Raw genomic sequence first — 27,023 nt, forward strand, 5'->3', positions numbered from 1 at the left:
ACAGATGCGGTCATGTGATTACTTTGGTGTGTCAAGGATTCTTTTCCAGTGTTTTGTAGGCCATTTCCCCTACAATGAGGGTAAAAAAGAGTACAGAAGTTCCTGAGGCTTAAAAGTGTTCCCAACCTTTTTCTTGACCTCACACATGGCAGCTGTCCCTGGGTAATTTGCCACCCAGTCAGAGCACAGTGGATAGGTAAGCACTGCCTTGGCATTCTCTCTACTGAGTTCGATCATGCTGGAGGAGAGGGAAGGGGAAGAGGAGAACATAAGCAGAACATTCAGGCACAAGCCACTGGATGTGTTTAAAGCATGGACTTCTGTGTGGAATTATGGGAGTAAGAGGAATATACTGCCTCTGAGGGAATGGAAGACAGTTGGGTTGAGGGGGGTGGGGCTGGGCTCACCCAGTCACTGATGGAACTAGTAGAGGAAGGGCTGAATTGACCATGCAGGAGCATTTTTTCCTGTTTCATCTTGCTGCAGATGAAACAAAAAATAAACTAGCTTTTTTTTTTTCTTTTTTGAGACAGAGTCTTGCTTTGTTGCCCAGGCTAGAGTGAGTGCCGTGGCATCAGCCTAGATCACAGCAACCTCAAACTCCTGGGCTCAAGCAATCCTGCCTCAGCCTTCCGAGTAGCTGGGACTACAGGCATGCGTAGCCACCATGGCTAATTTTTTCTCTATATATTATTTGGCCAATTAATTTCTTTCTATTTATAGTAGGCGGGGGTCTTGCTCTTGCTCAGGCTGGTTTGGAACTCCTGACCTTGAGCAATCCTCCTGCCTCGGCCTCCCAGAGTGCTAGGTAAACTAGCTTCTTAAAATAACTTTTTTTTTTTTTTTTTTGAGACACTGACTTGGCCACTAGAATGCAGTGGCGTCATCAAAGCTCACTGTAACCTCAAACTCCTTGGCTCAAGCGATCCTCCTGCCTCAGCCTCCCAAGTAGCTGGAGCTACAGACTCTGGCCACCATGCCCTGCTAATTTTTTCTATTTTTATTTATTTATTTATTTATTTTTTTTTTACCAACCTTTCGGTTAATTTTTTCTATTTTTAGTAGAGATGGGGAGTCTCACTCTTGCTCAGGCTGGCCTCAAACAATCCTCCCTCTTTGACCTCTGGAGCGCTAGGATTCCAGATGTGAGTCACCACACGCAGTCTTAAAAATATCTTAAAAGAATTATACACTCTCTTAAAAGTTGTTACTTGATTTGTCCATGTCAGTGGTTTAATATCCCAAACTCTGAGGACATTTTACTTGCCTAACCTTCCTCATAAAACTTGAAATTTAAGTTTGTGCCAAAAGTAAACTACAGTTATGTGTTGCTTAACAACAGATATGTTCTGAGAAATGCATCATTAGGCGATTTTCTAGCATGTGCTTGGAAAACCTAGATGGTACAGCCCACTACACACCTAGGCTACATGATATAGGCTATTGCTTCCAGGCTACTAACCAGTATGGCATGTTATTGTGCTGAATAGGCAATTTTTTAAGACAATGGGAATTATTTTATATGATATAATCTTAGGAGACCACTGTCATACGAGATCCTTCATTGACCGAAATGTTAACATGGTGCATGATTTTTAGCTTTGTCATTTCTCTAAAAATTGAGCTTTATGTCTGACATGAACACTTTCTAAATCACCCTCCTTTTCCACCACCACTTCCCTCTTCCACTGCCTGTTACTTTTAGCAATTTGGTATGTATTTCCTAGGACCCCTTCCTGTGCATTTCCACTAACAAATGTGTATTCATTTGGACTAATTTTACTTTTGTCTTTGAAACTCCTATTCACATTATATAATACTCCCATCTAATCTGGCTCTTAAATTATGCTAGTCTTACTAGCATGCTTGGCCTTTTGACCAGAACTGTGTGGTACCTTTGTAGCATCCTAGCAGAATGTCTTCCATAGACTGGATGGGGAGGAAAAAAACCCAAAACCCCACCAGGGTTATTCGTTTTTAGGATCTGCTTTTTAACACTTGGTAGAGGCCAGGCGCGGTAGCTCACGCCTAAAATCCTAGCACTCTGGAAGGCCTAGGTGGGTGGATTGGTCAAGGTCAGGAGTTTGAAACCAGCCCGAGCAAGAGCGAGATCCCGTCTCTACAAATAGAAAGAAATTAATTGGCCAACTAATATATATAGAAAAAATTAGCTGGGCATGGTGGCGCATGCCTGTAGTCCCAGCTACTGGGGAGGCTGAGGCAGCAGGATTGCTTGAGTCCAGGAGTTTGAGGTTGCTGTGAGCTAGGCTGACACCACAGCACTCACTCTAGCCTGGGCAACAAAGCGAGACTCTGTCTCAAAACAAACAAACAAACAAAAAACACTTGATACTTTTTTGTTTTAATATATTTTAGATGTCACAATTTTTAGGGCCTTTAAGCCATGTTATTTTATATATAAACAGATTGAGGCCCAAGAGATTATGAGTTCTGTGAAGTTGTGTGCTGGACTGGGAGCAGAGCCAAGAGCAAGGCAAGTTCTGACTAGCAGTTAGACTGCTGGTTTACTGGGCTACATGGACTGAGTTGTCTAGTTTTCACTTTGTGGCCAAGGAACCTGGTCATCCAAACTTCACTCATGTACACAGTATACCTCTGTACCTCTGCTCCTGTCTGCTTCTCAAGGAGGAGTTGGAGACAATGATATTGTGATTTATAAGAAGAAATAAATATTTTACTTTGTCCCTCGTTCCTGGCACAGAGCTCCTAAGACCTTTGTAATTTCCTTGGTGACAGAAGTGTCTCTTCTAATGGGGCAACTCTTGGTGTGCCTCTGGATGGGAGCTTGGTTTTTCACTAGAAAAAGTCACGATTAGAAGCTTGGAACTTGCAGCCAGACCTGATCCTTCGGGAAGAAGGGAGGGTGCCTATGTGAGGAAGCCTCCATAAAAGTCTCCCAACTACAGGGTTCAGAGAGCTTCCAGATTGCCGAGCAGGTGGAAGATGGCATGCCCTGAGAGGACATGGAATCACCCTGCCCCTATGTAGCTCCCCCATCTAATTATTCCTGAGTTGTAGCCTTTTATAATAAATGGTTAAACATGTTTCCCGGAGCCATTCTAGCAAATGATAGAACCCAAAGAGGGGTGTGTGGGAACCTCTGATTTACAACTGATAGGGCAGAAGCACAGGTCAAACCTGGGACATGTAATTCGGTCTGAAGTGGCAGCAGTCTTGTACCTGACTAGGTAGATAGTGTCAGAATTAACCATAGGACACCCAGTTGGTATCCACCGGAGAACTGATGTGTGGGTGCAACATGTCTGGTGTCCAAATGAAGTACTGAAGAGTGGGAGTTGAAAGAGGAAGAATTGGTTGTTTTTCTTACTCAGAGATTGGTTAAAATTGAGTTTGTTCTTAAAGTCAATAGTAACACGCCTCACGTTCATGTTTTATGGTAACCCTTTTTCATTTGTGAGCAGTTGTGGCTAAACTTTTGTTTTTAAACAATTAAGGTAAATACTACTGCATGGAACAGTCTGCCATAGGGTGTCCATAACCTATTTGAAGAGTTAAGATGTGAAGTGTAATAATAGCTGTAGTTACTGAATCATTCTAGATCAGTGTGTTATCTATGTAAAGATCGACAGTGATCTTTATCATTGTATTTTTGTCATAATCCCAGTGTAGACTAATCAGAGATCTGTGAGGGAGTGGAGGGCACAGCTGTTTATCCTCAGATTGTCCCAGTTGAAATCCTGTCCTGTTAAGAGCTACTGCTGACCAACAGTGCCATCTAGTGGACATTGAGAAACTTTTTGTTCTTGCTGGGTCATTATCCAGGAAGGGTATTTCGTCTCCAGACTAAAAGCTGGATGTGCTAACGACTGATATGGAAGAATGGGTCTGACTAAGGTCTTAATTCTGTAGTCTAGAATAGCCATGGAAACTCAATTTAAAAAGAAAATGTCCTTAAGACAACATTGGGGATAGGCGCGGTGGCTCACGCCTGTAATCCAGGCTCTCTGGGAGGCCGAGGCTAAGGCGCGAGGATCGCTCGAGATCAGGAGTTGGAAACCAGCCTGAGCAAGAGCAAGACCCTGTCTCTACTATAAATAGAAAGAAATTAATTGACCAACTAAAAAATATATATGCAAAAAATTAGCCAGGCATGGTGGCGCATGCCTGTAGTCCCAGCTACTCGGAAGGCTGAGGCAGTAGTATCACTTGAGCCCAGGAGATTGAGGTTGCTGTGAGCTAGGCTAATGCCATGGCACTCACCCTAGTCTGGGCAACAAAATGAGACTCTGTCTCAAAAAAAAAAAAAAACAACATTGGCCAGGTTAGTGCAGGCAGTTTTGCACATTTGCTTCCAGTCTGATATGGCCTTTCAGGTCTTGCTGCCTGGGTTTAATCTCAAGAAGGTTGACCCTCAGTAGGCCAGCAACCTTCCTAGGTTGAAAGCTATCATTGGCAAGAATCAATCTAACTGGGGAGAGGGATTTACTAATCTTTTGGAGAATTTGGTGGTCAAAGCAGGTCTGAAAAAAATGTCCCAATTTCTTTGGAAAAGAATCAATTTGGCCCGGCTAGCTCAGTCGGTAAAAAGAAATAAAACAAAAATTAAATAAAAAAAAAAAAGAAAAAAAAAAAAGAATCAATTTGATGTTGGCTTAGGACCTGAGAAGGGGGGGCAGAGTGGGCCTCAAAGAGTTAACAAAAACCCCTCTTAGCTCGTTACTAGTAAATAACTCACAATAGGAGTTTATAGACAAAGAACTGCCTCAATTTAAATCAGTGTAATCCAAATACAGACACCAAATATTTAAGGAACCCCTTCTGAATGAACACCATCTTGCCTTCTGCCACTAAAAGTAAATAGCTGGTGTACTTCTAGCCTTCATGGAAGAAGTAGCAGGAATCAGGATAGGGAAATGGCTAAGCAGAGAACAGCATGAACAAAGGCATGCAATTAGAAATGAGGTAGGAACTGAGTAAGCTTGGTCAGAATCAGATCAGGGTAGGACATCTTACAAGAGGAAATCTGAGGGAAGCTCAAGTATCCTTCCATTTTCTAAAAATGAGGGGGCTAGAGTCAGGTCCTGGTCTTGAGGAATGGAAAATATTTGGGATAGGCCTTCAAAGTTAGGATTGTTCAATAGTCTAAAGAATGCAGGTGAAGGTGGGGTCAGTTTTTGTGGTTGTTAGCCTGCTTTCCTATTGTTGGCACTAAATTAGAAAAAATGAGTGGGGTAATCCCAGTATGACAAATACCTTTAAAGTTGACATAGACACCAGGATGTACAGGAAGATAAGGAAGACTATAAGACCATTAATTAAGGGAGTAGGGTTAGGGATGGCCAAAGGTAAAGAATAGTTTCTAGAAGAAGGCAGGAAAGGGAATTTGTGATCTAAGAAAAGGATTCTTGACTTGGTTGGTGTGAACCTAACAACTCTTAAGCCCTATGTTCCCTCAAAGTCAGTCCTCCAAAGAAAAGTCTTGCTATTCAGAGTTTTGAAGTCCTAGGGCCTCTGTTGCCACCAACAGATCTTTAGGTCAGATATTTCCCTATTCTTAGGAGGAAATGGCTGTTCAGGGAGGGCCCAGGCTATTTAAAACATCAGGATGTTAAACACAGCCACAAAATCCTTTAGTTTCAGTGTTACAACTAAATAAAGCTCTATGGAGGCAGCAAGATGTTAAGTGGGGCAACCAGTTTTCATCCTTAGGTAGTTTATCATACATTTAAAATACCCAACACTTTGGACATTGTGGTAAATTCTAGAAGGGCCCTTGTTTTGGTAAAGTTGGCTTCATACTGAGCTTGAGGTACTGGTTGAATTTTTGAAATGTAGGCTTATTTATTGGAAGACTGGCAACAGAACAAAAAGACAATTCAAAATGGAGGGATATAGACTTCTTTAGCTCAGTTATTCTGCTAAATAGCAATGCTTGTCCATGATTATGTGATGGTAAATCTCTATGTGGGATTATAAAGCTGAACATTAGAAATGTTCAGTTTAAGTGTTTGATGTATGTTAATAGAAAAAATGTATACCACTTTTTATCTAATACTTGATCTCTGCTTTGTAAAGTGAAAAAAAAAACAGAAAAGATTTGTGGGAAGTAAAGTAATAACCATGATCACCTCTGGGTGAGGAAATTACAGGTTCCTCTACTTCCTCACTATTCTTTACATTTGTTGGTACTCATACATCTTCATAAATCTGGGAAAAATTAAAACAGTTTTTAAAACCCGTAAGAATCAGAAACAATTTGAGCCTGAATCAATTAGTGGAAATAAACTCCTCTCCCAAAGTTTACGCCAGTTGACAGTAGTAGCTTCTGGCTCGCTGAGCACAACAACAAAAAAATGTGTTAAACACTGGGAACACAACACTAGGTAACTGTATGGGAATTTTTCAATTAATTTGAAACTTTTTTCAACTGACTTGAAAAATTCAACAAACTGCTACTGATTGAAAAGATGTGAATGGAATACTTAGGTGAACTCCAAACTCAGGTAGCATACATGAAAGCAGACTATGATAGACCAATTATTCCTATGTTGTTCCTCAAAATTTCCATTGATCAGGAATGAATAGCAACTTTCCATGATTATATAATTTCTGGAGCTTGTACATCATTTAGATAGAATACATTTACAGTAATTTGTTACTGGACTCAATCTAAACGGGCAGAACTGCTACTTATATTTCTCTTGTGGGAGGAAATGTAAAGAATGATGGATCAAGTCACATGATAACCAATTCAACAGATATGTCAAATTCTTAATGTCCTAGGATTTGTTCCTGAAATCCTGTGGTTTCATTGGCTTTAGGAAGCCTTGATTCAAAGGATCAGTTGTACAGTCAGTTCAGCAGTTTGTTTTGAACATGCAAATTTGTCCCAACATGATTAATATTTTGTTTGCTTATGGGGGCAATTTCTTTTGCAAGGAAAACTTCAATGAATGCAGAAAACTACACTCCTTGAACCAAGTAGCAGAGGAACACACAAAACACATACCTCAACTATCTGTCAGCTACCTTTCACAGTGGTATTGAGACCCATCTATATCTGGTATTCCCTTTCCCTCTGATTTCAGATAACCCTCCTTCCATCACTGCACAATAATTTAAATCACAAACTGCAACCCTTCTGATACGCAGTTCCACAAGCACACTTTGGGACTTCTTCAAGGAAAAGTGGCAGATTTATAGTGTTTATATATTTCTTAAACATTTAACATGTATAAACTAGTTTCTCTTCTTTTTAAATGTGTCACTGGTGAAGTTTTAGTGTTAGGCCCTAATACCATTTTCCCTATAAGTTCTGGTTTTTATTGTGGGACTCTGCATAGTGCAGTGATTTTTAGGTTCTATAAATACATTCAAATCTCCTTTTTTTTTTTTTTTTTTTTTGAGACAGAGTCTCACTTTGTTGTCCAGGCTAGAGTGAGTGCTGTGGCGTCAGCCTAGCTCACAGCAACCTCAAACTCCTGGGCTCAAGCAATCCTACTGCCTCAGCCTCCCAAGTAGCTGGGACTACAGGCATGCGCCACCATGCCCGGCTAATTTTTTTACATATATATATCAGTTGGCCAATTAATTTCTTTCTATTTATAGTAGAGACGGGGTCTTGCTCTTGCTCAGGCTGGTTTTGAACTCCTGACCTCGAGCAATCCGCCCGCCTCGGCCTCCCAGAGAGCTAGGATTACAGGCGGGAGCCACCACGCCTGGCCCAAATCTCCTTTTGTTAAAGGTTGCATAGACTGGCCTTTTACTTTTCTATCTGGAATGTTTGCTTAACAAAATATTATTTCTTGTTCAACATAATTTGTTTCTGTCAAAATAGGAGTAAATTATAGTTACTCAAAAATTTTTGGTGAAAAGTTCCCATGCATCATGACACACATGGATTACCCATTTCCAAAGAATTAGGGGACAAAATAAACATAATATTAGGTTGGCTATAAATTCAGTTTGCTGATTGTGTTTACGGAAAATGGCTAAAAGGCAATCTAAATAATATGCCACATTTGCTGTCCCGTTTTTCTCTTACTTGAAGAGTTGTGCAAATACTGCCTCCTCTGAAGCCTTCCCTAACCCCAGACAAAATTATACCTTTTCCAAATACTTGTATATACCTGTAACATAGTATTTAGCATATATGGCACAATACTGTCTTTTTGACCATCTCATCACCAGTGCCAAACACTTAACAAGTGTTCAATAAATGCTTCGGAATAAATTGTAGTTCTATCCTGTATTGATATCCCCATATTGTAACTATGATGCCTTTGCAAGGCATGTGTGGCTGGAAGCAGCGATACCTGCATCCCCTTTACCATTAACTCCTTGCACTTATTAAAACCAAACCTGTACAATATACCTTGATCCAGTGTTTGTTTCATATTCTGCAACAGCCCCAATTTGCTGTACTCCTTCATTTGTATATGTTCACTCACCTAGCTCTCCACATCTTTCATCATCTGTGAAACTTAGGATTAAAGACTAGTGGGCAGGAAGGTAGTGCTGGACTCTTCACTTGTCCTCATAATGTACCGCCTTTCAAGTGGAATCCAGTTGATCCCCTGCACACATGTCGTTGGTCCACTGGCCCCCGAGCTGAGCTCTTTTCCACAATTAAGACACAGAAAAGAGCAATCCTCTAGTCTTCGCTACAACTGAATGGTTCATTTACCAAGAGCTGACTGAGAAGCTGAAGTCAGCTGTGAAAAACCTCTCCAGCCAAGAAATGGAACTCAAAGTTTGTTTGCAGCCAGTGATGTGAAACTGCCAACATTTCATTTTTGTTCAAAAGTCACTTAACTTTCATTAAAAGAACCAGATTGGGCCGGGAGTGGTGGCTCACGCCTGTAATCCTAGCACTCTGGGAGGCCGAGGTGGGCGGATCGCTCAAGGTCAGGAGTTCGAAACCAGCCTGAGTGAGACCCCATCTCTACCAAAAATAGAAAGAAATTAATTGACCAAGTAAAAATATATATACCAAAAAAAAAAAAAAATTAGCCATGCCTGTAGTCCTAGCTACTCGGGAGGCTGAGGCAGAAGGATCACTTGAGCACAGGAGTTTGAGGTTGCTGTGAGCTAGGCTGACGCCACGGCACTCACTCTAGCCTGAGCAACAGTGAGACTGTCTCAAAAAAAAAAGAACCAGATTAATGAATACTGTGGGAGTCAAAGTACTTTGCCTACATTTTTTATATGATTTCAGGGCATAAATATCTAGGTTAATGTAATTATTGCAAACCTGAGATGTCTTAACTTTTGTAGTTAAGAAAGGTCTGAGTCTCAATCTTGGTGACAGGCCTGTTGGCATACATAGCTTTGTATCTTGGCCAACTTGCTATACCCCAATTCATAATGAATACTATATTAAATAGTTGTAGAATAGTAATTAATCATGTTTTTTTTTCCTCTCCCATAATCACTGATCTTGTCTGGGACAGCATCTTGGACAGGTTGACATCCAGAGATAAAATATGCTGTGTCCATCGATCAACTGATAAACACATAAAGCAACACATAAAGCAAAAGTATGACAGAACTTTTCTTCTGAAGCTTACTAATCTTACCTAGATGTAATTAAACCAATATCCTATGTACCAAAAAAGGAATAGGAAAGCAGATACTGATTTGTATGAGAGCTACAATCTCAAAATGTCTGGTAGAAGAGAAATGGATTTGAACATATGTAATTTTATTCAGGAAAAGGAATCCATGTTCAAGTATGAACAACATTATAGACTAGAATGAGAAGGACCTAAATATTCACAAGTTTCTCTTTAAAAAGGCTCCCTGACATTTCTCAAATTATCGTATCCATTTACATTAATACTTAGCATGCCACTGTCTGGAGGAAGCTGACATATTCAGACATTCTCATAGGTGAGGAGCATCCGAGCAATCAAAAGAATGGAGGAAACAAGGTAAATGGTCAGAGGAGGGCGCCAGTAATTAGGGAGCAATCAGCAATACAACTCCCCAGCTTTCCAAAAAGCCTACCTAGGTCTTTTATGATGTAAACATTACAGTTCTCTCTCTTCAAGCCAGGCTTACCAAGAATTAGATAATTAGCATGGAATTTCAGACCAAGAATAGAATATTCTTCAGACTATGGCTAGAATACTATCAGGTAAATTTGCTCTGAAAGAAGCCACACTGCCTGAGTAGAACTTCCTTCCTTAGCTCTAGCTATTCTGAAGGGGTTGTAGTGTGGTTAAGATGTGGCTTGAGCAAGAGCAAGAGAAGCAAAAACATTTTGGGAGAAAATCTCCATAGACTTTGGGCTTCCAGCATACTTCGGAGGACCACTGGTCTACTCCAGAACTAATGCCTTGGCTGTAAACTAATTTAACATCAAAATTAAATCAGATGGATCATAGGAAAGCAGTAGGTGAAAGAAACCATTTAATCAGTTGAGGCACATTTGGGTAAAATAGTATTAAAAAGTAAAAAGCTCATAAGTGGCTCACAAAAATCATTTAAATATTCCCCAGCCCCCATTTTTTTCCTAGCCAAGTTGTCACCATCCATCTCATTAACCCGTGTGCCAGGTGTAAGGTATTAACGTGAATGTAACTGCTCACATTCCTTTTTGAATCTTACTTGAAGTGCAAGATGGCATAATGGACTACATGGAGCTAAATGATGGTGGACACAAGCAAAACCAAGATAAAAACTAAGCAACGTGCAAGGTGTCACAACCTTGGCTACTACTTTTTTCTCTTAAGCTGTATGCTTTCAGATAAGAAGGAAAGGCTGTCCTTTTAATATCCCGTAGGTGTCAGTGGATGCCTATATTTTTCCAGTAACTCAAAGGGTTAGGAATGTGTGAGCCTCAAGCAACCAAGTGATTTTTAATAGTAGCTAGCTATTAAAACCTAGAGCCCAAATGAAAACAACTTGCCAAGGTCAGTCAGTAGCAGAACTCATATTCAAACCCAGGCTGAATGCAGGATATTCTCTGTCCCCAGTAGTATGTATGTCAAAAAAGGGAGAACTCTGGAACAAGCCAATTTTTGATAAAGTCTTTTTAATGGAAAATGTAAAACCCCTTTTAACTTTAATGTACAAAGCCATATGTAACACTTGCACTTTAACAAAAGCAAGCCAATGTTTTAAAAAAATACATCATTAAATGTATATATGTATATATTTACATAGCATATTAAGTTTAATATTTAGCTTTAAAAGTCACATAAATTTTACCAAAATGAGACAATTTTAAATAAATTACACCTTTTGAAAATGTTTAATTGTACAGTCAATAGCTTCAACAAAATATTGAAGTGTCTGTATTTAGTATCTACTTTATATACTTTATATTTTACAGATTTTACAATTATTTGGCAGTAATTTTCTGATTATGACATGACTGCTGTGCGATTCAGCAATTTCCCAAACGCAGGCAATAGCTGGTGTTTGTGTCCTATTCTCACAGTAACTGTCTCGATGTAGTGAAAAATATCAGTTATTTTAGTAAACTGTACAAGGTCACATTTACACTTGATCAACAATATAGCATAGAATTTTGTATTTTTTACCAAAAATAAATACATCATTTTAAATCTGGCATTTTCACAAATATCATATACACTATAATACAATAACAGCTATATAGTGCTGCTGTTTAAATTTAGCTTGTTTTATAACTAACATTGACTCACAGGAGCTGTGACATATGCTATACTGCTGCGGTGTCAGTAACAAGTAATTACTACAAAGAGAATTTCTTGGCACTGATGGTTTTATGAAGCTTAAGTCAGTGTGCATACATATCATTATTCAAGGGTAAGTAACCCCAGTTCAACTGCTTAAAAACATCAAAATGAGCTATACTTAATTTTCTTCCATATCCTCTACTTCATCTTCATGTATCTTCAAAGCTCTCACCATTTCTTTGACTGCATGATACAAGATATTTTTAACCTGAAAGAGATGTTGATATTTCTAATCACATCAGCTGACCAGAAATTAACAAACAATAACTGCCAAATTAAAAAAAATAACAATTTTTATGGGGACCAAGGAAAGCCAAATTTAAGAAAAATGTCAAAGTTTAAAAGTGTTATTAAACCAATAGTTAGAATAAGGGCCACTAAAACTCATATAATTAAATGCATCTTTGGTTGTTACCCTAGTGGGACCAAATAGGCAGTGGCTATCTAAGCTGTTATGCACCTACCATATTTTTGAATACAAAAAGCCTGCAGAACAGGACCTAGTAGTTAGAATACTCATCTCTTACCTGTAGTTTATCGTCATAATTGATTTCTTCCTTCAAAAGTCTCAGTTCTTGTGTTAAATGAAATGACTCTACAAGATGTTCTGGAGACACAAAGTCTTCAGTTACCTGAATACAGCTGTGAAAATTCTGTACCTATCCCCAAAAGAAAAACAACGAAATATAAATTTTAGGAGGTGGGAACAAAGAAAAGCTAAGTTGTCTAAAACCTACAAGCACAGGAACAATCCTACTAGATAATTTATTTTCTATAAAACATCAAATGGATTTCAAAGCAGAAGACCACTTCATGAGAAAGTCATGTCACTGAAAAGCTTCATGTAAAGTGACTTTGTAAATGGAATATTTTTCAATGATAAAAAGAAAATAACTTTTCCAGGAATCCTTTGAAGAGGCTAATAATCAGATCCTAAACTGTCAATTTTGTCAAAGTGGACCTTTTTTATTTAATGTATTACTTTAAATACCGACTAACTGGAAAGAATCTACCAGGCAATCAGAGTATGTTCCTTGTTGCTCCTGTGGCTTTCAGCATCTTGATCATTTCACTGTTAACTCATATACTAGAGAACAGATTAAAGAAAAGGAAATAAAACTTAGATTTTTAGGAACTGGGATAAACAATATAGTTCCAGACAGATCTACTGACCACAACTAAGTTTCAGAATTATCCTAGGATTTTGGTTGTTTGTGCCTTCTTTTCTTTTGTGACTATCTTCAAATTAGCCAATTAAAGATAATCCCTTCAATCTCCTATGACATCAGTACAATACTGATTTCTCTCTCCTAAATGCTTTTCACAGGAATCCAGCCAGTTAAGTCTTTATCTGTTATTTGTTCAGCATTTACAAACTGACTTTGCACTTTACTATGTCTTAGAACTACTTTGTACTGATGCTAAGCAGAACAGAGGAAGATTCAAGCCAATCCAATCTTAGATTTGTGGTGTTTCTAGGTTGTCTTTTAGTGACTTTAAAAACATCATAAAAATTCCTGGGAAAGGAGAAACAACTGAAAAAACTGAGCACTTAAATTTATTCTAATTTTTTTAAAGTATGCAAAATAAATTTAACTGGGAGGAGTGAGATGAAAGAGATAGTAAGTGGGAAATGGAGACTGTGGGGGAAAAAAAATCTACTTGATGAGAGGGTGATGGAATTCCAGAGAAGTCAGAATTCCTCCTCTGGGCATAATGACCACCTGAACAGCTGCTGAAGTCTGCAGAGTTCTTTAACTCAAGAAGCACTGTGCCTCTATTGATAACTTGGTAGCATAGTAAAGTAAACATTCTCTTTCTTTAATCATTAGGCTGTTGGTTCCTCTGGTGGATGAACATACTGGATGCCTCACATTTTCAGCATATCTGTACAGTCTCACTGGCTCTTCATTATGTGTCTGTAGAACAGATGCTCTATTTCACAGAGCAGGAAAGTATGGATGAGATGTTCAGCGCCTGTCCCAAGACAAATCAGCCAATAAATGGCAAGTCAACAGGAGCCCAACTCCTGTGATGTCTTGTCTAATAGATGCTTTACAGTCCTACATTAAAAGTCCTCTCATACCAGCATACACAGTCTCCAAATGCCCTCTCTCTCCTTATGTCTTTCATTTATCTGAACATGCTGTGGGGAGAGTAAGTCTTTCCAAAGTTTTAGCATTTACCTTTTGGTATCTCTAGCTCTAGCATGTCCTAAAATCACTTGTAGCTCCAAAATTTCTATTTGGTTCCTTTTTATAATTTCTCTTTATGGATTTCTCCTTTTGTTCATCCGTCATTTTCCTGGTTTCCATTAGCTCTTTCAGCATATTTAAGTTGTCTAGTAAATCCAAAGTCTAGGCTTCCTGGGAAAGGTTTCTGTCAATTTATTTTCTCCCTTTTGAATTTGCCATACTTTCCTCATTCTGGGTATGCCTTGTACTTTTTTGTTGAAAACTGGGCGTCTGAACATTACAATGTGTTAATAACTCCGGTAATCAGATTCTCCCCCTGCCTCAGGGTCTGCTGTTGTTGATTGCTGAGGGCTGCAGTCCGTCCATTTGGTTAGTGACTTTTCCAAACTTTTTGCAAAGGCTGTTATTCCTTGTTGGGTGTGGTCACTGAAGTCTGTTCCATTATCTCAGCGGTCAGCCAGTGACCTAACAAAGATTTCCTTAAATGCCCCAAACTGGCTGCCCTTTTCTTCATTAAGCAGTCTCCTGGTTGCTTTAAGTTTGGGATTAGATTCCAGAGGTCTGAAAAAGTTCATTCTGTCAATCTTTTTTTTTTTTTTTTTTCATTCTGTCAATCTTTGCCAGATTATGGTTGTTCTAAAATGACTTTTAGAATAGTGAGACCTATATTAGTGCTTATAAGATGCTATTATATTTCCTAATGACCCCCATCTGATATATTTTGCTTAAAGTCTTGAGGGTTAGTTTGAAAAGGCAAGGTTCAGTTTTAAAGCTGAACTTCCCATGGGAATTGAACTTCCCATTCCGCTTATCCTTTTTGTTTGCCATGTTTGAGTCATTTATATTTCACTTCCTTGATGCTGTCTTATTCACATTTGCCCTAAAGGATCAGTTATAATCATAAATAGTTAATGTTAAGAAAATATAATTTGTATTTATAGTAGGAAGGTTAATATCTTGACAATGTGACTGCTATATACTCAGCTATTTGTGAGAACTTAGTGTGGAAAGATTTTGCCTAAAACTCTTTTTGATAATACAAATGCTGAGAATTTGTAGCTTTAAAATATTACAAACTCTCTATGAATGACCAAACAAAATCAATTAAGCCAAGCAGTTTAGGGCAAATTCACTGAAGGTTTGGTGTTAATTTTAAAAAATCTGTTGCTGTTCTATAAATAAACGCCACTCTAAATCTCAGACTACTACAGCTGAGACGAATTAAATCCTAGAGGCCAGGGTCCAACTGCTCTGCCTAAGGATATACAGAGGTTTCACATACTGAATCGTATTTACCAACAGAAGATTTTTAAGTCTGCAGTTCCATCACGCCTGTAATACTAGCACTCTGGGAGGCCGAGGCAGGCGGATCGCTTGAGGTCAGGAGTTCAAAACCAGCCTGTCTCTACTATAAATAGAAAGAAATTGGCCAACTAATATATATAGAAAAAAATTAGCCGGGCATGGTGGCGCATGCCTGTAGTTCCAACTACTCGGGAGGCTGAGGCAGGAGGACTGCCTGAGTCCAGGAGTTTGAGGTTGCTGTGAACTAGGCTGATGCCACGGCATTTGCTCTAGCCTGGGCGACAAAGCGAGACTCTGTCTCAAAAAAAAAAAAAAGTTTGCAGTTCCAGGGTAGTTCTTAGTATGTAAACGGGGGGTAGCTATGATGCTTTCTTTCCCTCAGCTTGCTAAGATATGAATCTGCACTCCCTTGCAGACACAGCCCACTCCTCTCAAGTTTGGCTTCTGGCAGTGCTCCCTGTTGACAGGCTAAAGAACAGAATATTGTTTCTTCCCTAACACTTATTATTGGCCTCTTCGGTAGAAAATTTTTTTGATAGGTATCTTGGGTTTTCAAGGGCTTCCTATTTGAGTGGTTTTCAAAGTGTGGTTCGTGGACAGTAAAATCAGCCTGGGAACTTGCTAGAAATGGAAAATTTCAAGTCCTTTTTCACATCTATGGAATCAGAAACACTGGGGATGGGATACAGTAATCTGTGTTTTATCAAGCCCTCTGGAAAATTCTAATGTATACGGAAGTGTGAGAAAACTGACTTATCTGGAATTATTCTGAGAGCCATCTGTAGTCTACTGGAAGTGCTAAAGCCATCAATGAACAGTTTATAGAACTTCTAAGACCTGAACAGGTTGTAAATAATAATGCATTTCAAATCTAAGTTAATACTGTGAACAGATTTATCACTTCCTTTGAATTCTCTCACAAAACCACATTACCACCACTTGTGAGTCACAGACAACACCCTCTCAACAGAGTACAAAAGAACTGCTGTCATTATTATACCACAGAGAGGAGGGAAGGCAGAAATTCCTATTTTTATAGCTGGCAATTTCTGTGCCAAAATATGGAGCAGAGAAGTTAAAGTTTTGTTTTGAATCAGCAATTTAGTGGCAGACACCAGAATAGAATTTGGCAGTCCAGGTTATACACTCATACACGTTGCCTATTTATTTTATCTTTTTTTATCATAGATGAAATTTGCTTTCTATAGAATTTTTTACAAATCTCAAATGAAAACATGTCTCATATAAATATGTGTCTGTGTATGTGTATATAGTCATAATTGGAAGTTGGGTTCCAACCTATGTAAACTTTCTGAAGTAGCCAGAGAAAATACATCTAGAATGAGGTCAAAATTTACATGTTTGTACAAAAAGCACAGTATATATAAAATACAGAAAGCCCTAATTTTGTTTCCATCTACACTTGTGCAAAATTATGTTGTTAATTAGGACATACTATCAGGCCTTCAGAAGACAAGAGTTACAAATATTTAAGTGTATTATTCTAGGCATGGGGAGGGAGCAATAAAAAACACAAATCTCTAACTTCATGAAGCCTACATTCTAGTGGAGTTTAGAGACAATATAAACAAAGCAAGTAAATTACAAAGCATATTAGAATAGAAGGTGATGATTATAATGGAAGAAAATAAAGCAGGGAAAGTGATAGAAATTTGAGGGACACAATTTGTAATTTAAACTAGAGTATTAGGGAAGACCTCACTGAGAAGGTGAATTTGAGCAAAGCCTTAAAGAATGTGAAGCAAGTCTTACAGATATCTGAGAGAAAAAAGAATTCTAGGCAGAACTATTAGCAAGTACAAAGGCCCTGGGGAGGCAACTTGCTCGGTTTGTGTGAGAATAGCAAAGAGGGCAAAGTGGCTAGAAAGAAATTTGGGAGGAAAGCAGTAGGAGATGAAGGCAGTGAGGTGTGTGTGTATATATATCTGTGAGGTATGGGCAGGGTACAGGTACAGATTGCTTAGGGCCCTTTAGACTTTTAGCAAAGTGTTATGTAAACTAACTTAACTTTTTAACAGCATCATTTTGTACCTACTATTTGGACAAAAGTCAGCTCATCTCTTCCCTCACTCCTCTCCCAAAAAGTAAAATCAGCAGGGAGACAAGTATACCCATGGAATCTCTTTGTGGTTAACAATGATTGCCTCTGGAGAAAAGGAACTGGGGGCAAAGGTGAGAGACTGAATGTTCACGGTGAAACCTTTTATACTGTTGTGACTTTTTTGTTTAATCATATGAATGTATTACATTCTAAAAAAAAATATTTTAAAAATAGCCTTTCAACAAGTGATATTGGAACAACCAAATATCCATATGCAAAATACTGAACCTTGATCCATATTATGCACTACTACATACAGAAATTAACTAAGTTACATATCCAAATGTAACACCCAAAACTGTAATGCTTATAGAAGAAAATGTAGGTGAAAATCTATGTGATCTCAGGCTAGGCAAAAAATTTGTAGATACAATAAAAGCATGATACATAAAAGAAAAAGTGACCAACTGGACACGTTAAAAAAAACTTCTGCTCTTTGGAAAGCCAAGCCACAGAGAAAGAGTATATATTTATAAAATATATATCAGATAAAGTCATTGTATCTGAAATAGATAAGGAACACTCACAACTCAAGGGGAAAAAAGGCAGTTAAAAAAAACGGACCAAATATTTGAATAGACATTTAACCAACGTAGATGTACAGATGGCAAATAAAAATATTAAAAAGTGTTCAACATTTAATCATTAAGAAAGTACAAATTAAAACCACAATGAAATACCACTGCACACTTATTAGACTGGTTTAAAAACAAAACTGATAGTAACAAGTCCTAGAGAGGAAGTAGAAGAAATGAAACTCACATAACACTCCCTTGGGTAATTAGAATGATATAACAACTTAACAGAGAACAGCCTGGCAGTTTATTTATTTTTTTTTATTATTATTATTTTTTTTATCTTTTATCAGAGAAGCAGAGGAAGTGGCAGTTTCTTATATTCATAGAACTAACTACCCAGAAATAAAAAAGAATCAACTGTTATATACAACATGGATGAATCTCAAATGGATTATGTTAAGAAAAGCCAGACTCAGGCTACATATTGTGTTATTGCAATTATATGACATTCTCATAAAGTAGGATCTATAAGGGCAAAAAAATGAGTAAGTGGTTGCAGGAACATTGGGAGAAAAGGTTGAAAAGGCTAACTACAAAAGTGCAGGAGAGAATATTTTTGAGTGATAGAATTTTTCTATATTTTGATGGTGGTGTTGTTACCTAACTATGTATTTGTCAAAACTTAAGAGAAATGTACAGTAAAAAGGGTAAATTTTACTTACTATATGCTTCAGTTTTTAAAAAATGACTGCATAGTCCAGTTTAACTTAAGAAAGCTGATACTGGATAAATTGAATATATGAATAAGGATTTTCAGGGGAGTCTATTTTCTATGATCAAAGGATTATTCCTATTTACAAAAAATTTACAGCACTATATTCTCTTAAACAGGCTGTTTTTTTGAGGGCATTTACATTTAAATACAAAGTAGCTGCCTTTTGGTAAGCTGCTAGAAGTCAAAGAAATGGTACATGGGGTGAATCCCAATTAAACATGGATCATAAATGATACAACATCCCTGAAATGATCATAAGCTCATGGGAAAAATAACCATTTAACATAAATAGATTTTCCTAGGAAGTTATTACAGAGAAAAAAGTATTATTATGACATTTATATTTTACTATTATATCATAAATGCCATTTGAGATCTGAGAAAGAGAAATCTGACTGTGAACCTGACACATCCTAAACACTAGGCAACTATTCTCACTTAAGGAGTATTTGTGAATTGTAGTTTCATGAATGCTAAACAGGCAGTGACTGCATATACAGTTATATTAAGTATGAGAAATTTTCCTTGGTAAACAAATACACATCAGATACATCTCAGTTATAGAGTGGTGGAAAAGGTGGGGAACCAACTTTGAGGCAAACTAACTTTTTGAGGTCTCCAGTTCCCCTGGCACACTTTGTTACAACAAGGGCTATGCTGGGAGATGGTAGCCCCATTCTACCTATAGGAATACACTGTGTGCTTTTAACCCCACCCTCCATACCCACCCCTTCTATTCTTTCCCATTCTTCCAGATGTGGCATGCTACAGAAACAAAAATTAGGTATTTAGTTTTAAATTTTGTGAATCAATAGTTATATAAATTACATAACATCTTTCTTTCAACAGGTTCTTGCTATGTTATTTCGCATGCTAAAGAGAGGCAGGAGGTACATTTAAAACTCGATAAAAAGTCTGGATACTCCAGCCCCTTAACACACACTTTTAAACCTCACACTGAGAATGAGTATACAGTAACTAACTCTCTAGTTCCCTTAAAAGAGGTCTTAAAAATTAGATTTCAATCCATTAAGTTAGAGACAACATACAAATGGAAATCTGGCTAATATTAAAACAATTTAAGCTTTCAAGTTATATAATTCAAGCACTGGAGCTGCAAATTGGTACAGGCCATTCTGTTATGTTTTCTTTCATTTATATCCACACTAAGAATAATTTCTTTCTCAAGATTAGTTAGTTCAGTCAGTAATAGATGTATTAGAAATAAGCTTGTATATACCTGATGAAGTGCTCCTGCTGGCAAAATAATGGCATCACCAAGGAACTGAATAAGAGTACAGGTTCTGACTCCATATTCTTCAAGCAGCCTTTGGCGGAGCTTTTTGTTCACATACCAACTTTGGTCACGTATTGGATCATGTTCTGGTAGAACTTCAAGGCCTTGTTCTTTTGAAATCTGAAATGTGGATTAAAATAAAATTATACAGACTAATTTAAATAAGGGAAATGATAAATTTCGTTCAGTTAAATTTCAATTTTATTTACAATAACAACATAGTGTTTTGTTAGAGTCTCATAAAACAATGACTGACCTTCATAAGTTGAAAATAACATTTGGCAATAATTTATAAAGCCAAATAATATTAAAACAATACAGCACACTGAAATACTGTTAACAGACTGAATCCTACTTCCTTCTTACCACCTTTCACTATGAAGTTTCAATCCGTCTAGTTTCCTTCCTTATAATTGTTTCAAGAGCATAGCACATAGATGAGGAAAAGGGTAGTTTACAGTTTTTTTCCCCCAAAAGGCATACCATTCACATGTACGGATTTCATAAAAACTATTCTAGAGCCTTGTTCTAAAGTAGGCACAAAGATAAATACCTTTGTATATAGCTGGACATTGTGGCACATGCCTGTAGTCCCAGCTTCCCGGGAGGCTGAGGCAGAAAGACTGCTTGAGCCCAGGTTGCTCTGAGCTAGGCTGACGCCACAGCACTCTAGCCTGGACAACAGAGTAAGACTCTGTCCCCCCAAAAATGAAAAGAAATACCTTTTAGGCCGGGCGGGGTGGCTCACGCCTGTAATCCTAGCACTCTCAGAGGCTGAGGTGGGCGGATAGCTCGAGGTCAGGAGTTCGAAACCAGCCTGAGCAAGAGCAAGACCCTGTCTCTACTATAAATAGAAAGAAATTAATTGGCCAACTAATATATATAGAAAAAATTAGCCAGGCATGGTGGCACATGCCTGTAGTTCCAGCTACTCGGGAGGCTGAGGCAGGAGGATTGCTTGAGCCCAGGAGTTTGAGGTTGCTGTGAGCAAGGCTGACGCCACGACACTCACTCTAGCCTGGGCAACAAAGTGAGACTCTGTCTCAAAAAAAGATACAAAAAAACCAAAAACCTTTTATAGCTAACTGACTAACCCTTGAAAAATCAACTTGAAGGGAACCTTTTACTAATCAGTGAAATAATTTTCTGCTTAAAGCACAAATGATATTTTATATTAAAATATACCTAGGCATTGTCTTATAGGCCACATAGAAAAAATAGAAATTTTATTTTAAAAAATAATCATTATAAAAAAATTTAATAAAAATAGATTAAAATACTGTTGGGTATTTGGGGATAATATAGTAGTAGTATACAAGGCTATAGCTCCTTCACTTCCGACTGATCATAGAGACAGAACTTAAATCCTTCTAGAAAGATGTAAGTACAACAACATAAGCAGTAATAATGATCCATTAAAAGAAATCCCTATAACTACAAAATTTGGAAAATATTTGAGGAAAAGGTTTGAATCGATTATTTCAGGTTGATGTATTAAAGTGTCCGACAACTGAAGTAAAGTTATGACTACTCTAAATTTCAGTCTCCTTAAATAAGCACAGAGCCATCAGATATGATAGAGCAGAATCACTGTAATCAAAGGAAATAGAGTCTATCTTCTTTAGATGTTCCCATGAAACATTAGATGTTAGATCCTGCAATTCACAATAGTTACTTTTGCCTACTTAACTAACATCTGGCTCCTCACCAGATTATTCCTATTATTACAAAGGGATGGAGAGCACTAGCAACTGAGAACAAACTGCCACTCAAAACCCTCAACATGAAATAGGCTTTCAGAAAGAAGGAAGATAAAGGGGCATTTGACTTTCAACACAAACCCCCATTATCTTGAAGTAAAAGTTATTTAGTGATCTTTTATTGCTAAATGCGGAATGAAGATGCATTAACAAATTAATAATTCCTTGTTCAAGGTGAAGAGATAATTATATGCAACCTAAATTGTACCTTTTGAAGAAATTCTCTTATCTTGTCAACATCTTTCCCAGCATAAATATGCCACAAAGCACCAGGTATTTCACTAGAGTCCTTGAGTCTTTTCCTTAAAATGTCATCCAAATCTTCTTCTTCAAATTTCTTGAGTATTCCTGAAAAAAAAAGGAGCATATTTTCAAAATGGTTAGTAAAGACTACCAGAAAGACAAATCTCCTAAAATTGACCTATCAGAGGAGCAGAGTGCCTGACTCAATCAGTATTCTTAAAGAGGAGTCAAATCCAGTTACATATTCAAAACTGCTAGAACTGTTTAAGAGAATCGGGGAAAGAGCAACAGTGACTTTCCCAGTTTATGTTTTCTGCAAACCAAGGAGCAGGACATAGAAAACTTAAGACCCTCTATTCAAACTTAACAACCTCTCTGCCTGTCCCAAAGGGTGGTCGTAACAATGACTTGCACTCATAGCATGTCATAACTTCAAAGGACTTTTATGATCATTATTAATTAGTCTGCCCTGTAACTATTTAGCAAGGTAGGTAGGGATCATAATCTCCATTTTTTTTTTTTTTTTGAGACAGAGTCTCACTCTGTTGCCGGGGCTAGAGTGCCATGGCATCAGCCTAGCTCACAGCAACCTCAAACTCCTGGGCTGAAGCAATCTTTCTGCCTCAGCCTCCTGAGTAGCTAGGACTACAGGCATGGGCCACCATGCCCGGCTAATTTTTTCTATATATTTTAGTTGACTAATTAATTTCTTTCTATTTTTAGTAGAGACAGGGTCTCGCTCTTGCTCAGGCTGGTTTCAAACTCCTGACCTTGAGCGATCCACCTGCCTCGGCCTCCCAGAGTGCTAGGATTACAGGCATGAGCCACCGCACCCCGGCCTTAATCTCTATTCTTATACCTCAGTAAAAAAAGTTTAGTGAGATGAAGGGATTTGCTCATTACCATCACTAATGAATGGCAGAGCAAAATGTATTCTGATTAACTCCTAGAGGATCTCATATTTTATTATCTGTAATCATGTTTCATGAATAAAGTTGTGGTTTTGAGGAAACATCAGGCCATCCTTGTAAAATGTTAACAAATTAAAAGCACTCTACATATATAATATACACAAAAAATTTGGGAAGTACACAATGAAAACATTATTAACTGTGGTTATCTCTTATGTGTAGAACCATAGGAAGGTCATCCTTTTCACTGATTTCACCACAGTAAATATTTTAAAGAAATATTCCTTTAAAATAAAAAGAAAGCTATTGTTTGCTACAAAGGATATAACAGATGTTTTCTAATTTGTGACAGAAAAATTTTTTATATTCAAACTTGGCTGCAAGGATTTCTTAATTTAAACATTTATTAAGTGTTTACCGTGTGCCAGACACTATGCTAGGATAAGAAGGATCCTGCCAAGACCTCATGGAGTTAAAGAGGGTCTTAATAAATAAACCTAGGCAAATAAACATCACATTGTGGTAAGAGTAACCTTATCAGCACAAAGGGCACACGGTCCTTAAAATGCTATTTGCAACAAAGTCTTATCCTAGTCCTAAACAAGAAAATTAAGAATATAAAAAGTTTATCATAAAAAAACTATTCTTTACTCTGATTATACTTTTTATATGGGCAGAGTTTTAAATGTTCTCTTTAAAAATGTCAGTTGATATTCTTATAATGTATATTCTTAACAAAAATAAAAGTTGGAAACTCTGAATTGGTTTTGCTAGTTTTTTTCTATGTAAATTTTATTGCTCTGCAAACTAAAAAAAAAAGTGAGGAAGGGTTTCATAAGGAAGAGAATGATTGGCTAGAGTAGAGTAAGTTTGCTTTTTTTAATGAACACCTTTAGGGTGAATGAGAACTTTAACAGATAATTACAGCTTGGCGCGGAGGCTCACGCCTGTAATCCTAGCACTCTGGGAGGCCAAGGCAGGAGGATCATTTGAGCTCAGGAGTTTGAGACCAGCCTGAGCAACAGTGAGACCCTGTCTCTACTAAAAATAGAGAGAAATTCGCTGGACAACTAAAAATATATATCAAAAATTAGCCGGGCATGGTGGTGCGTGCCTGTAGTTCCAGCTACTCAGGAGGCTAAGGCAGAAGGATTGCTTGAGCCTAGGAGTCTGAGGTTGCTGTGAGCTAGGCTGATTGCCACGACACTCTAGCCTGGGCAACAGAGTGAGACTCTGTCTCAAAAATAAATAAACAAATAAATAAAAATAAAGAATGGATATAGGAGTTTGCCAGGGAGACAAGGAGGTATGATAGCCATTGCAGGTTGAGAAAAAGTCATGTACTCTAAGTAGGTTAATTTTTCTCTATGTATTTTAAGCATGATTATAATCCTAAAATGTTGCTTTCTTTGCGACCACCTCTAAAAAGTGACAAAAATTTTTTAGATAAAAAGAGGGAAGAAGGGAGCCAAAGGATTATTTAAAATGTTGAGTTTTCTCAAAATATCAAATATTATTCTAGGAATAGGAGCTCGGGGTATGCAGGAACAAATAAAGTCACAGCATTTAAGGATATGAATGAACAGCAATGGAGCAAAGGAGGTGTAACTTCCATACAGTAGAGGATGATCTGAACAAAGTACAAAATGAAGTACAAAAGATAACTCTGTGGTATCATAAGCTTAGAAAGGAATCTGAACCATAGGCCATCCATTTGTGTAATAGAGCTGGGACTATAACTCAAGTGTGCCTACTATCTCAAATTCTTCAGGAGGCGAGGAAGTGGTTATCTATTTTAATCAACAGTGTCAGTTAAGGCTGCTCTCCCCAAGCCCCAGGCCAAGGTCCGGTGCTAGTCCATAGCCTGTTAGGGGCTGGGCTGCATGGCAAGACGTGGGCAGGAGAGTAAGGCTTCATCCGTGTTGGCCACTGCTACCCATCATTGGCATCACTGCGTGGGCTCTGCCTCCTGTCAGATCAGCAGTGGTACTGGATTCTCATAGGAGCGAGAACCCTTCTGTGGACTGCACATGCAAGGAATCTAGGTTGTGTGCTCCTTGTGAGAGTCTGGTGCCTGACGCCACGGCACTCACTCTAGCCTAGGCAACAAAGCGAGACTCTGTCTCAAAAAAAAAAAGAAAAGGAATATAGTCTAGACTCTGCTCCTATTCTGAAGAGAAGAAGCCAGTGGAGAGGAAAGGTTAAAGACCTATGAACTATATGTCTCTATTAAGAAGAGAATAACTAATGGAGCAAGGTTTCAGAAATAAATACAAAGGATAGAAACTAAAGCCACGTACTAGATAGAAAAGTTACTTCTATTTAGGAGAAAAGGCCCGTTCTCTGATACTGGAGGGAAAAAAGAATGCTTGAGGCACAAACCATGTCTTAATCATCTTTAGAGCCCTAGGACCTACTATCTATTCTTCAATAAATGTTACAAGTGAGCTTAACAGCATATTTTGTAACACCATAACTTAATGAAAGGAAGGGAGCAAATTAAAATATTTACTTTTAATGCTAAAATTTCATTTATATGAAAAAGAGACAGAAAAATAAATCAATCTTCAAGTAATAATGATTAAAATGCCCCTATATCCATTGCAATTCTTTTTGAATCTTTGTTGTTAACTCAGAGATTGACATTCTGGATGATAACAGTGTATGTGATTATGCAACTCTTATTCCAAACACTGCTATTAAGTTTCATTACCTGCTTTTGAGAGAATGCCATTTCCTTTAGCTATGCCAACATAGACTAGAATATTTACAACATCGGAAACTTCAATATGGAGATTTGTTGTTCCTATATCATGATCTTTAGCAGCAGCTACACCTGTGTATAAAACAAAAATTTAACTTGACAAAATACTTTTCATATCTAATAATATCAGATATTCTCCCCAAATTAGCTCTGTCGGCATAATTAATTGCAATTTGAGTTTTAGTCTCCTTGTTACAAAAACCTGCCTCTATGGTTTGTCTGAGTCACGGCACTAAAGAAAACAAAACAAAACTCAAAACTCTGCTACTAAAAGCTGTAATCTATAAAATGTCCTATTATTTTTATAATTATATGTATATTATAAAATGCCTTATTAAAAATCAATAATAAATTATTTTACAAGCAGTTAGCAGGTACTTAACTTTACAATGGTCATTAATTCCTAATATACTGCTTAATATAAAAAAGGATTTCAATGGATTATAAAAAGATTTAGTACAAACAAAATCATTAGACTATTTATTTTTGAACAGAAATCTGTTAAAATCCCATATAATTCCAAATTGGGAGAAATGTGAACTTATACCTACCATAGGCACTGCACAACCTGGGTCCTAGATCAGGACGTACAAAAAATCCTGGCAAATGAGAGGCCAAATTGAATTTTCCTTCTGGATTACAATATTCTGGCAATGGCAGACTTTTTAAAAGATCTTCATATCTGAAGAATAACAACATTGTCTTATTTTAAATAAAGATTTGCACTTTTACATGCTTTCAAATGTATGATTTTCAATGTGTTCAAAACACCAGACAACCTTTCCTTAAAATAGGTTAACATTTTCCTTGACTTCATTTAAGGTTTAAATGAACATAAAAACTTACTAAAACAGCAATTCTGCTTCCTTAACTACTACAAAATTAAAAAATCCAATAGAAGGAACATCTCAAACAAGATACTGTGTTCTTTAGCATGAGTAAGCGTTCATTCCTTCACTACCCTCACATAAAGACTTTCCCCTTGCTGAGACTACAGAGATTCAGTTTTGCTTCTTACTTATTTTTAATTAAGAAAGAAAAAGACCAGAGGTCACAATTATAATTACTTATCCCACCTTCTGGAGATAATTTCAGCTGAACTCTAAAAAGTCAAAAGTAAAATGAAAAGTATCAAACCTTGCTGGCATCATAGTCTTAAAGTCTTCTCCTGAAGGGCAATCTTTCAATTTTAAGACAACTGTTTCTCCACTTTTGTTTTTTTGCCGTTCTATAAAGAATGCAGTTAATTACTAAAAATGTAATTTCTGTCTTTTTATTTTTACTAATGTTTGGAGAGGAAGAAATGTAAATGAACGATCATATTGTATAGTATGTGCTTAACAAATGCTGGCTTACTGATTTTTATTCCTTATATTTTTAATGTAGTATTAAAACTTTTATTCTTTTTTGTACATAAATAGGATA

The 27,023-nt window shown here is 37.4% G+C and overlaps 1 protein-coding gene across 4 annotated transcripts in view; it reads right to left on the reverse strand.

The window, feature by feature from the left end:
* Positions 1-11,003: 11,003 nt before the first annotated feature.
* The window catches only part of JMJD1C (jumonji domain containing 1C), a 329,744-nt gene continuing 313,724 nt past the window's right edge, over positions 11,004-27,023 (reverse strand). For all 4 annotated transcript variants that reach the window (XM_076010029.1, XM_012762734.3, XM_076010028.1 and 1 more), the window contains 7 exons: positions 26,736-26,826; positions 26,150-26,280; positions 25,548-25,670; positions 21,889-22,028; positions 19,864-20,040; positions 12,236-12,367; positions 11,004-11,916 (listed from right to left, as the gene is read on the reverse strand). In XM_076010029.1, coding sequence (XP_075866144.1) covers positions 11,827-11,916; positions 12,236-12,367; positions 19,864-20,040; positions 21,889-22,028; positions 25,548-25,670; positions 26,150-26,280; positions 26,736-26,826 — 884 coding nt within the window. In that variant the 3' untranslated portion in view covers positions 11,004-11,826. The remainder of the gene's footprint in view (positions 11,917-12,235; positions 12,368-19,863; positions 20,041-21,888; positions 22,029-25,547; positions 25,671-26,149; positions 26,281-26,735; positions 26,827-27,023) is intronic.

The sequence above is a fragment of the Microcebus murinus genome, chromosome 14, assembly GCF_040939455.1.
Source record: "Microcebus murinus isolate Inina chromosome 14, M.murinus_Inina_mat1.0, whole genome shotgun sequence".
NCBI lineage: Eukaryota > Metazoa > Chordata > Mammalia > Primates > Cheirogaleidae > Microcebus > Microcebus murinus.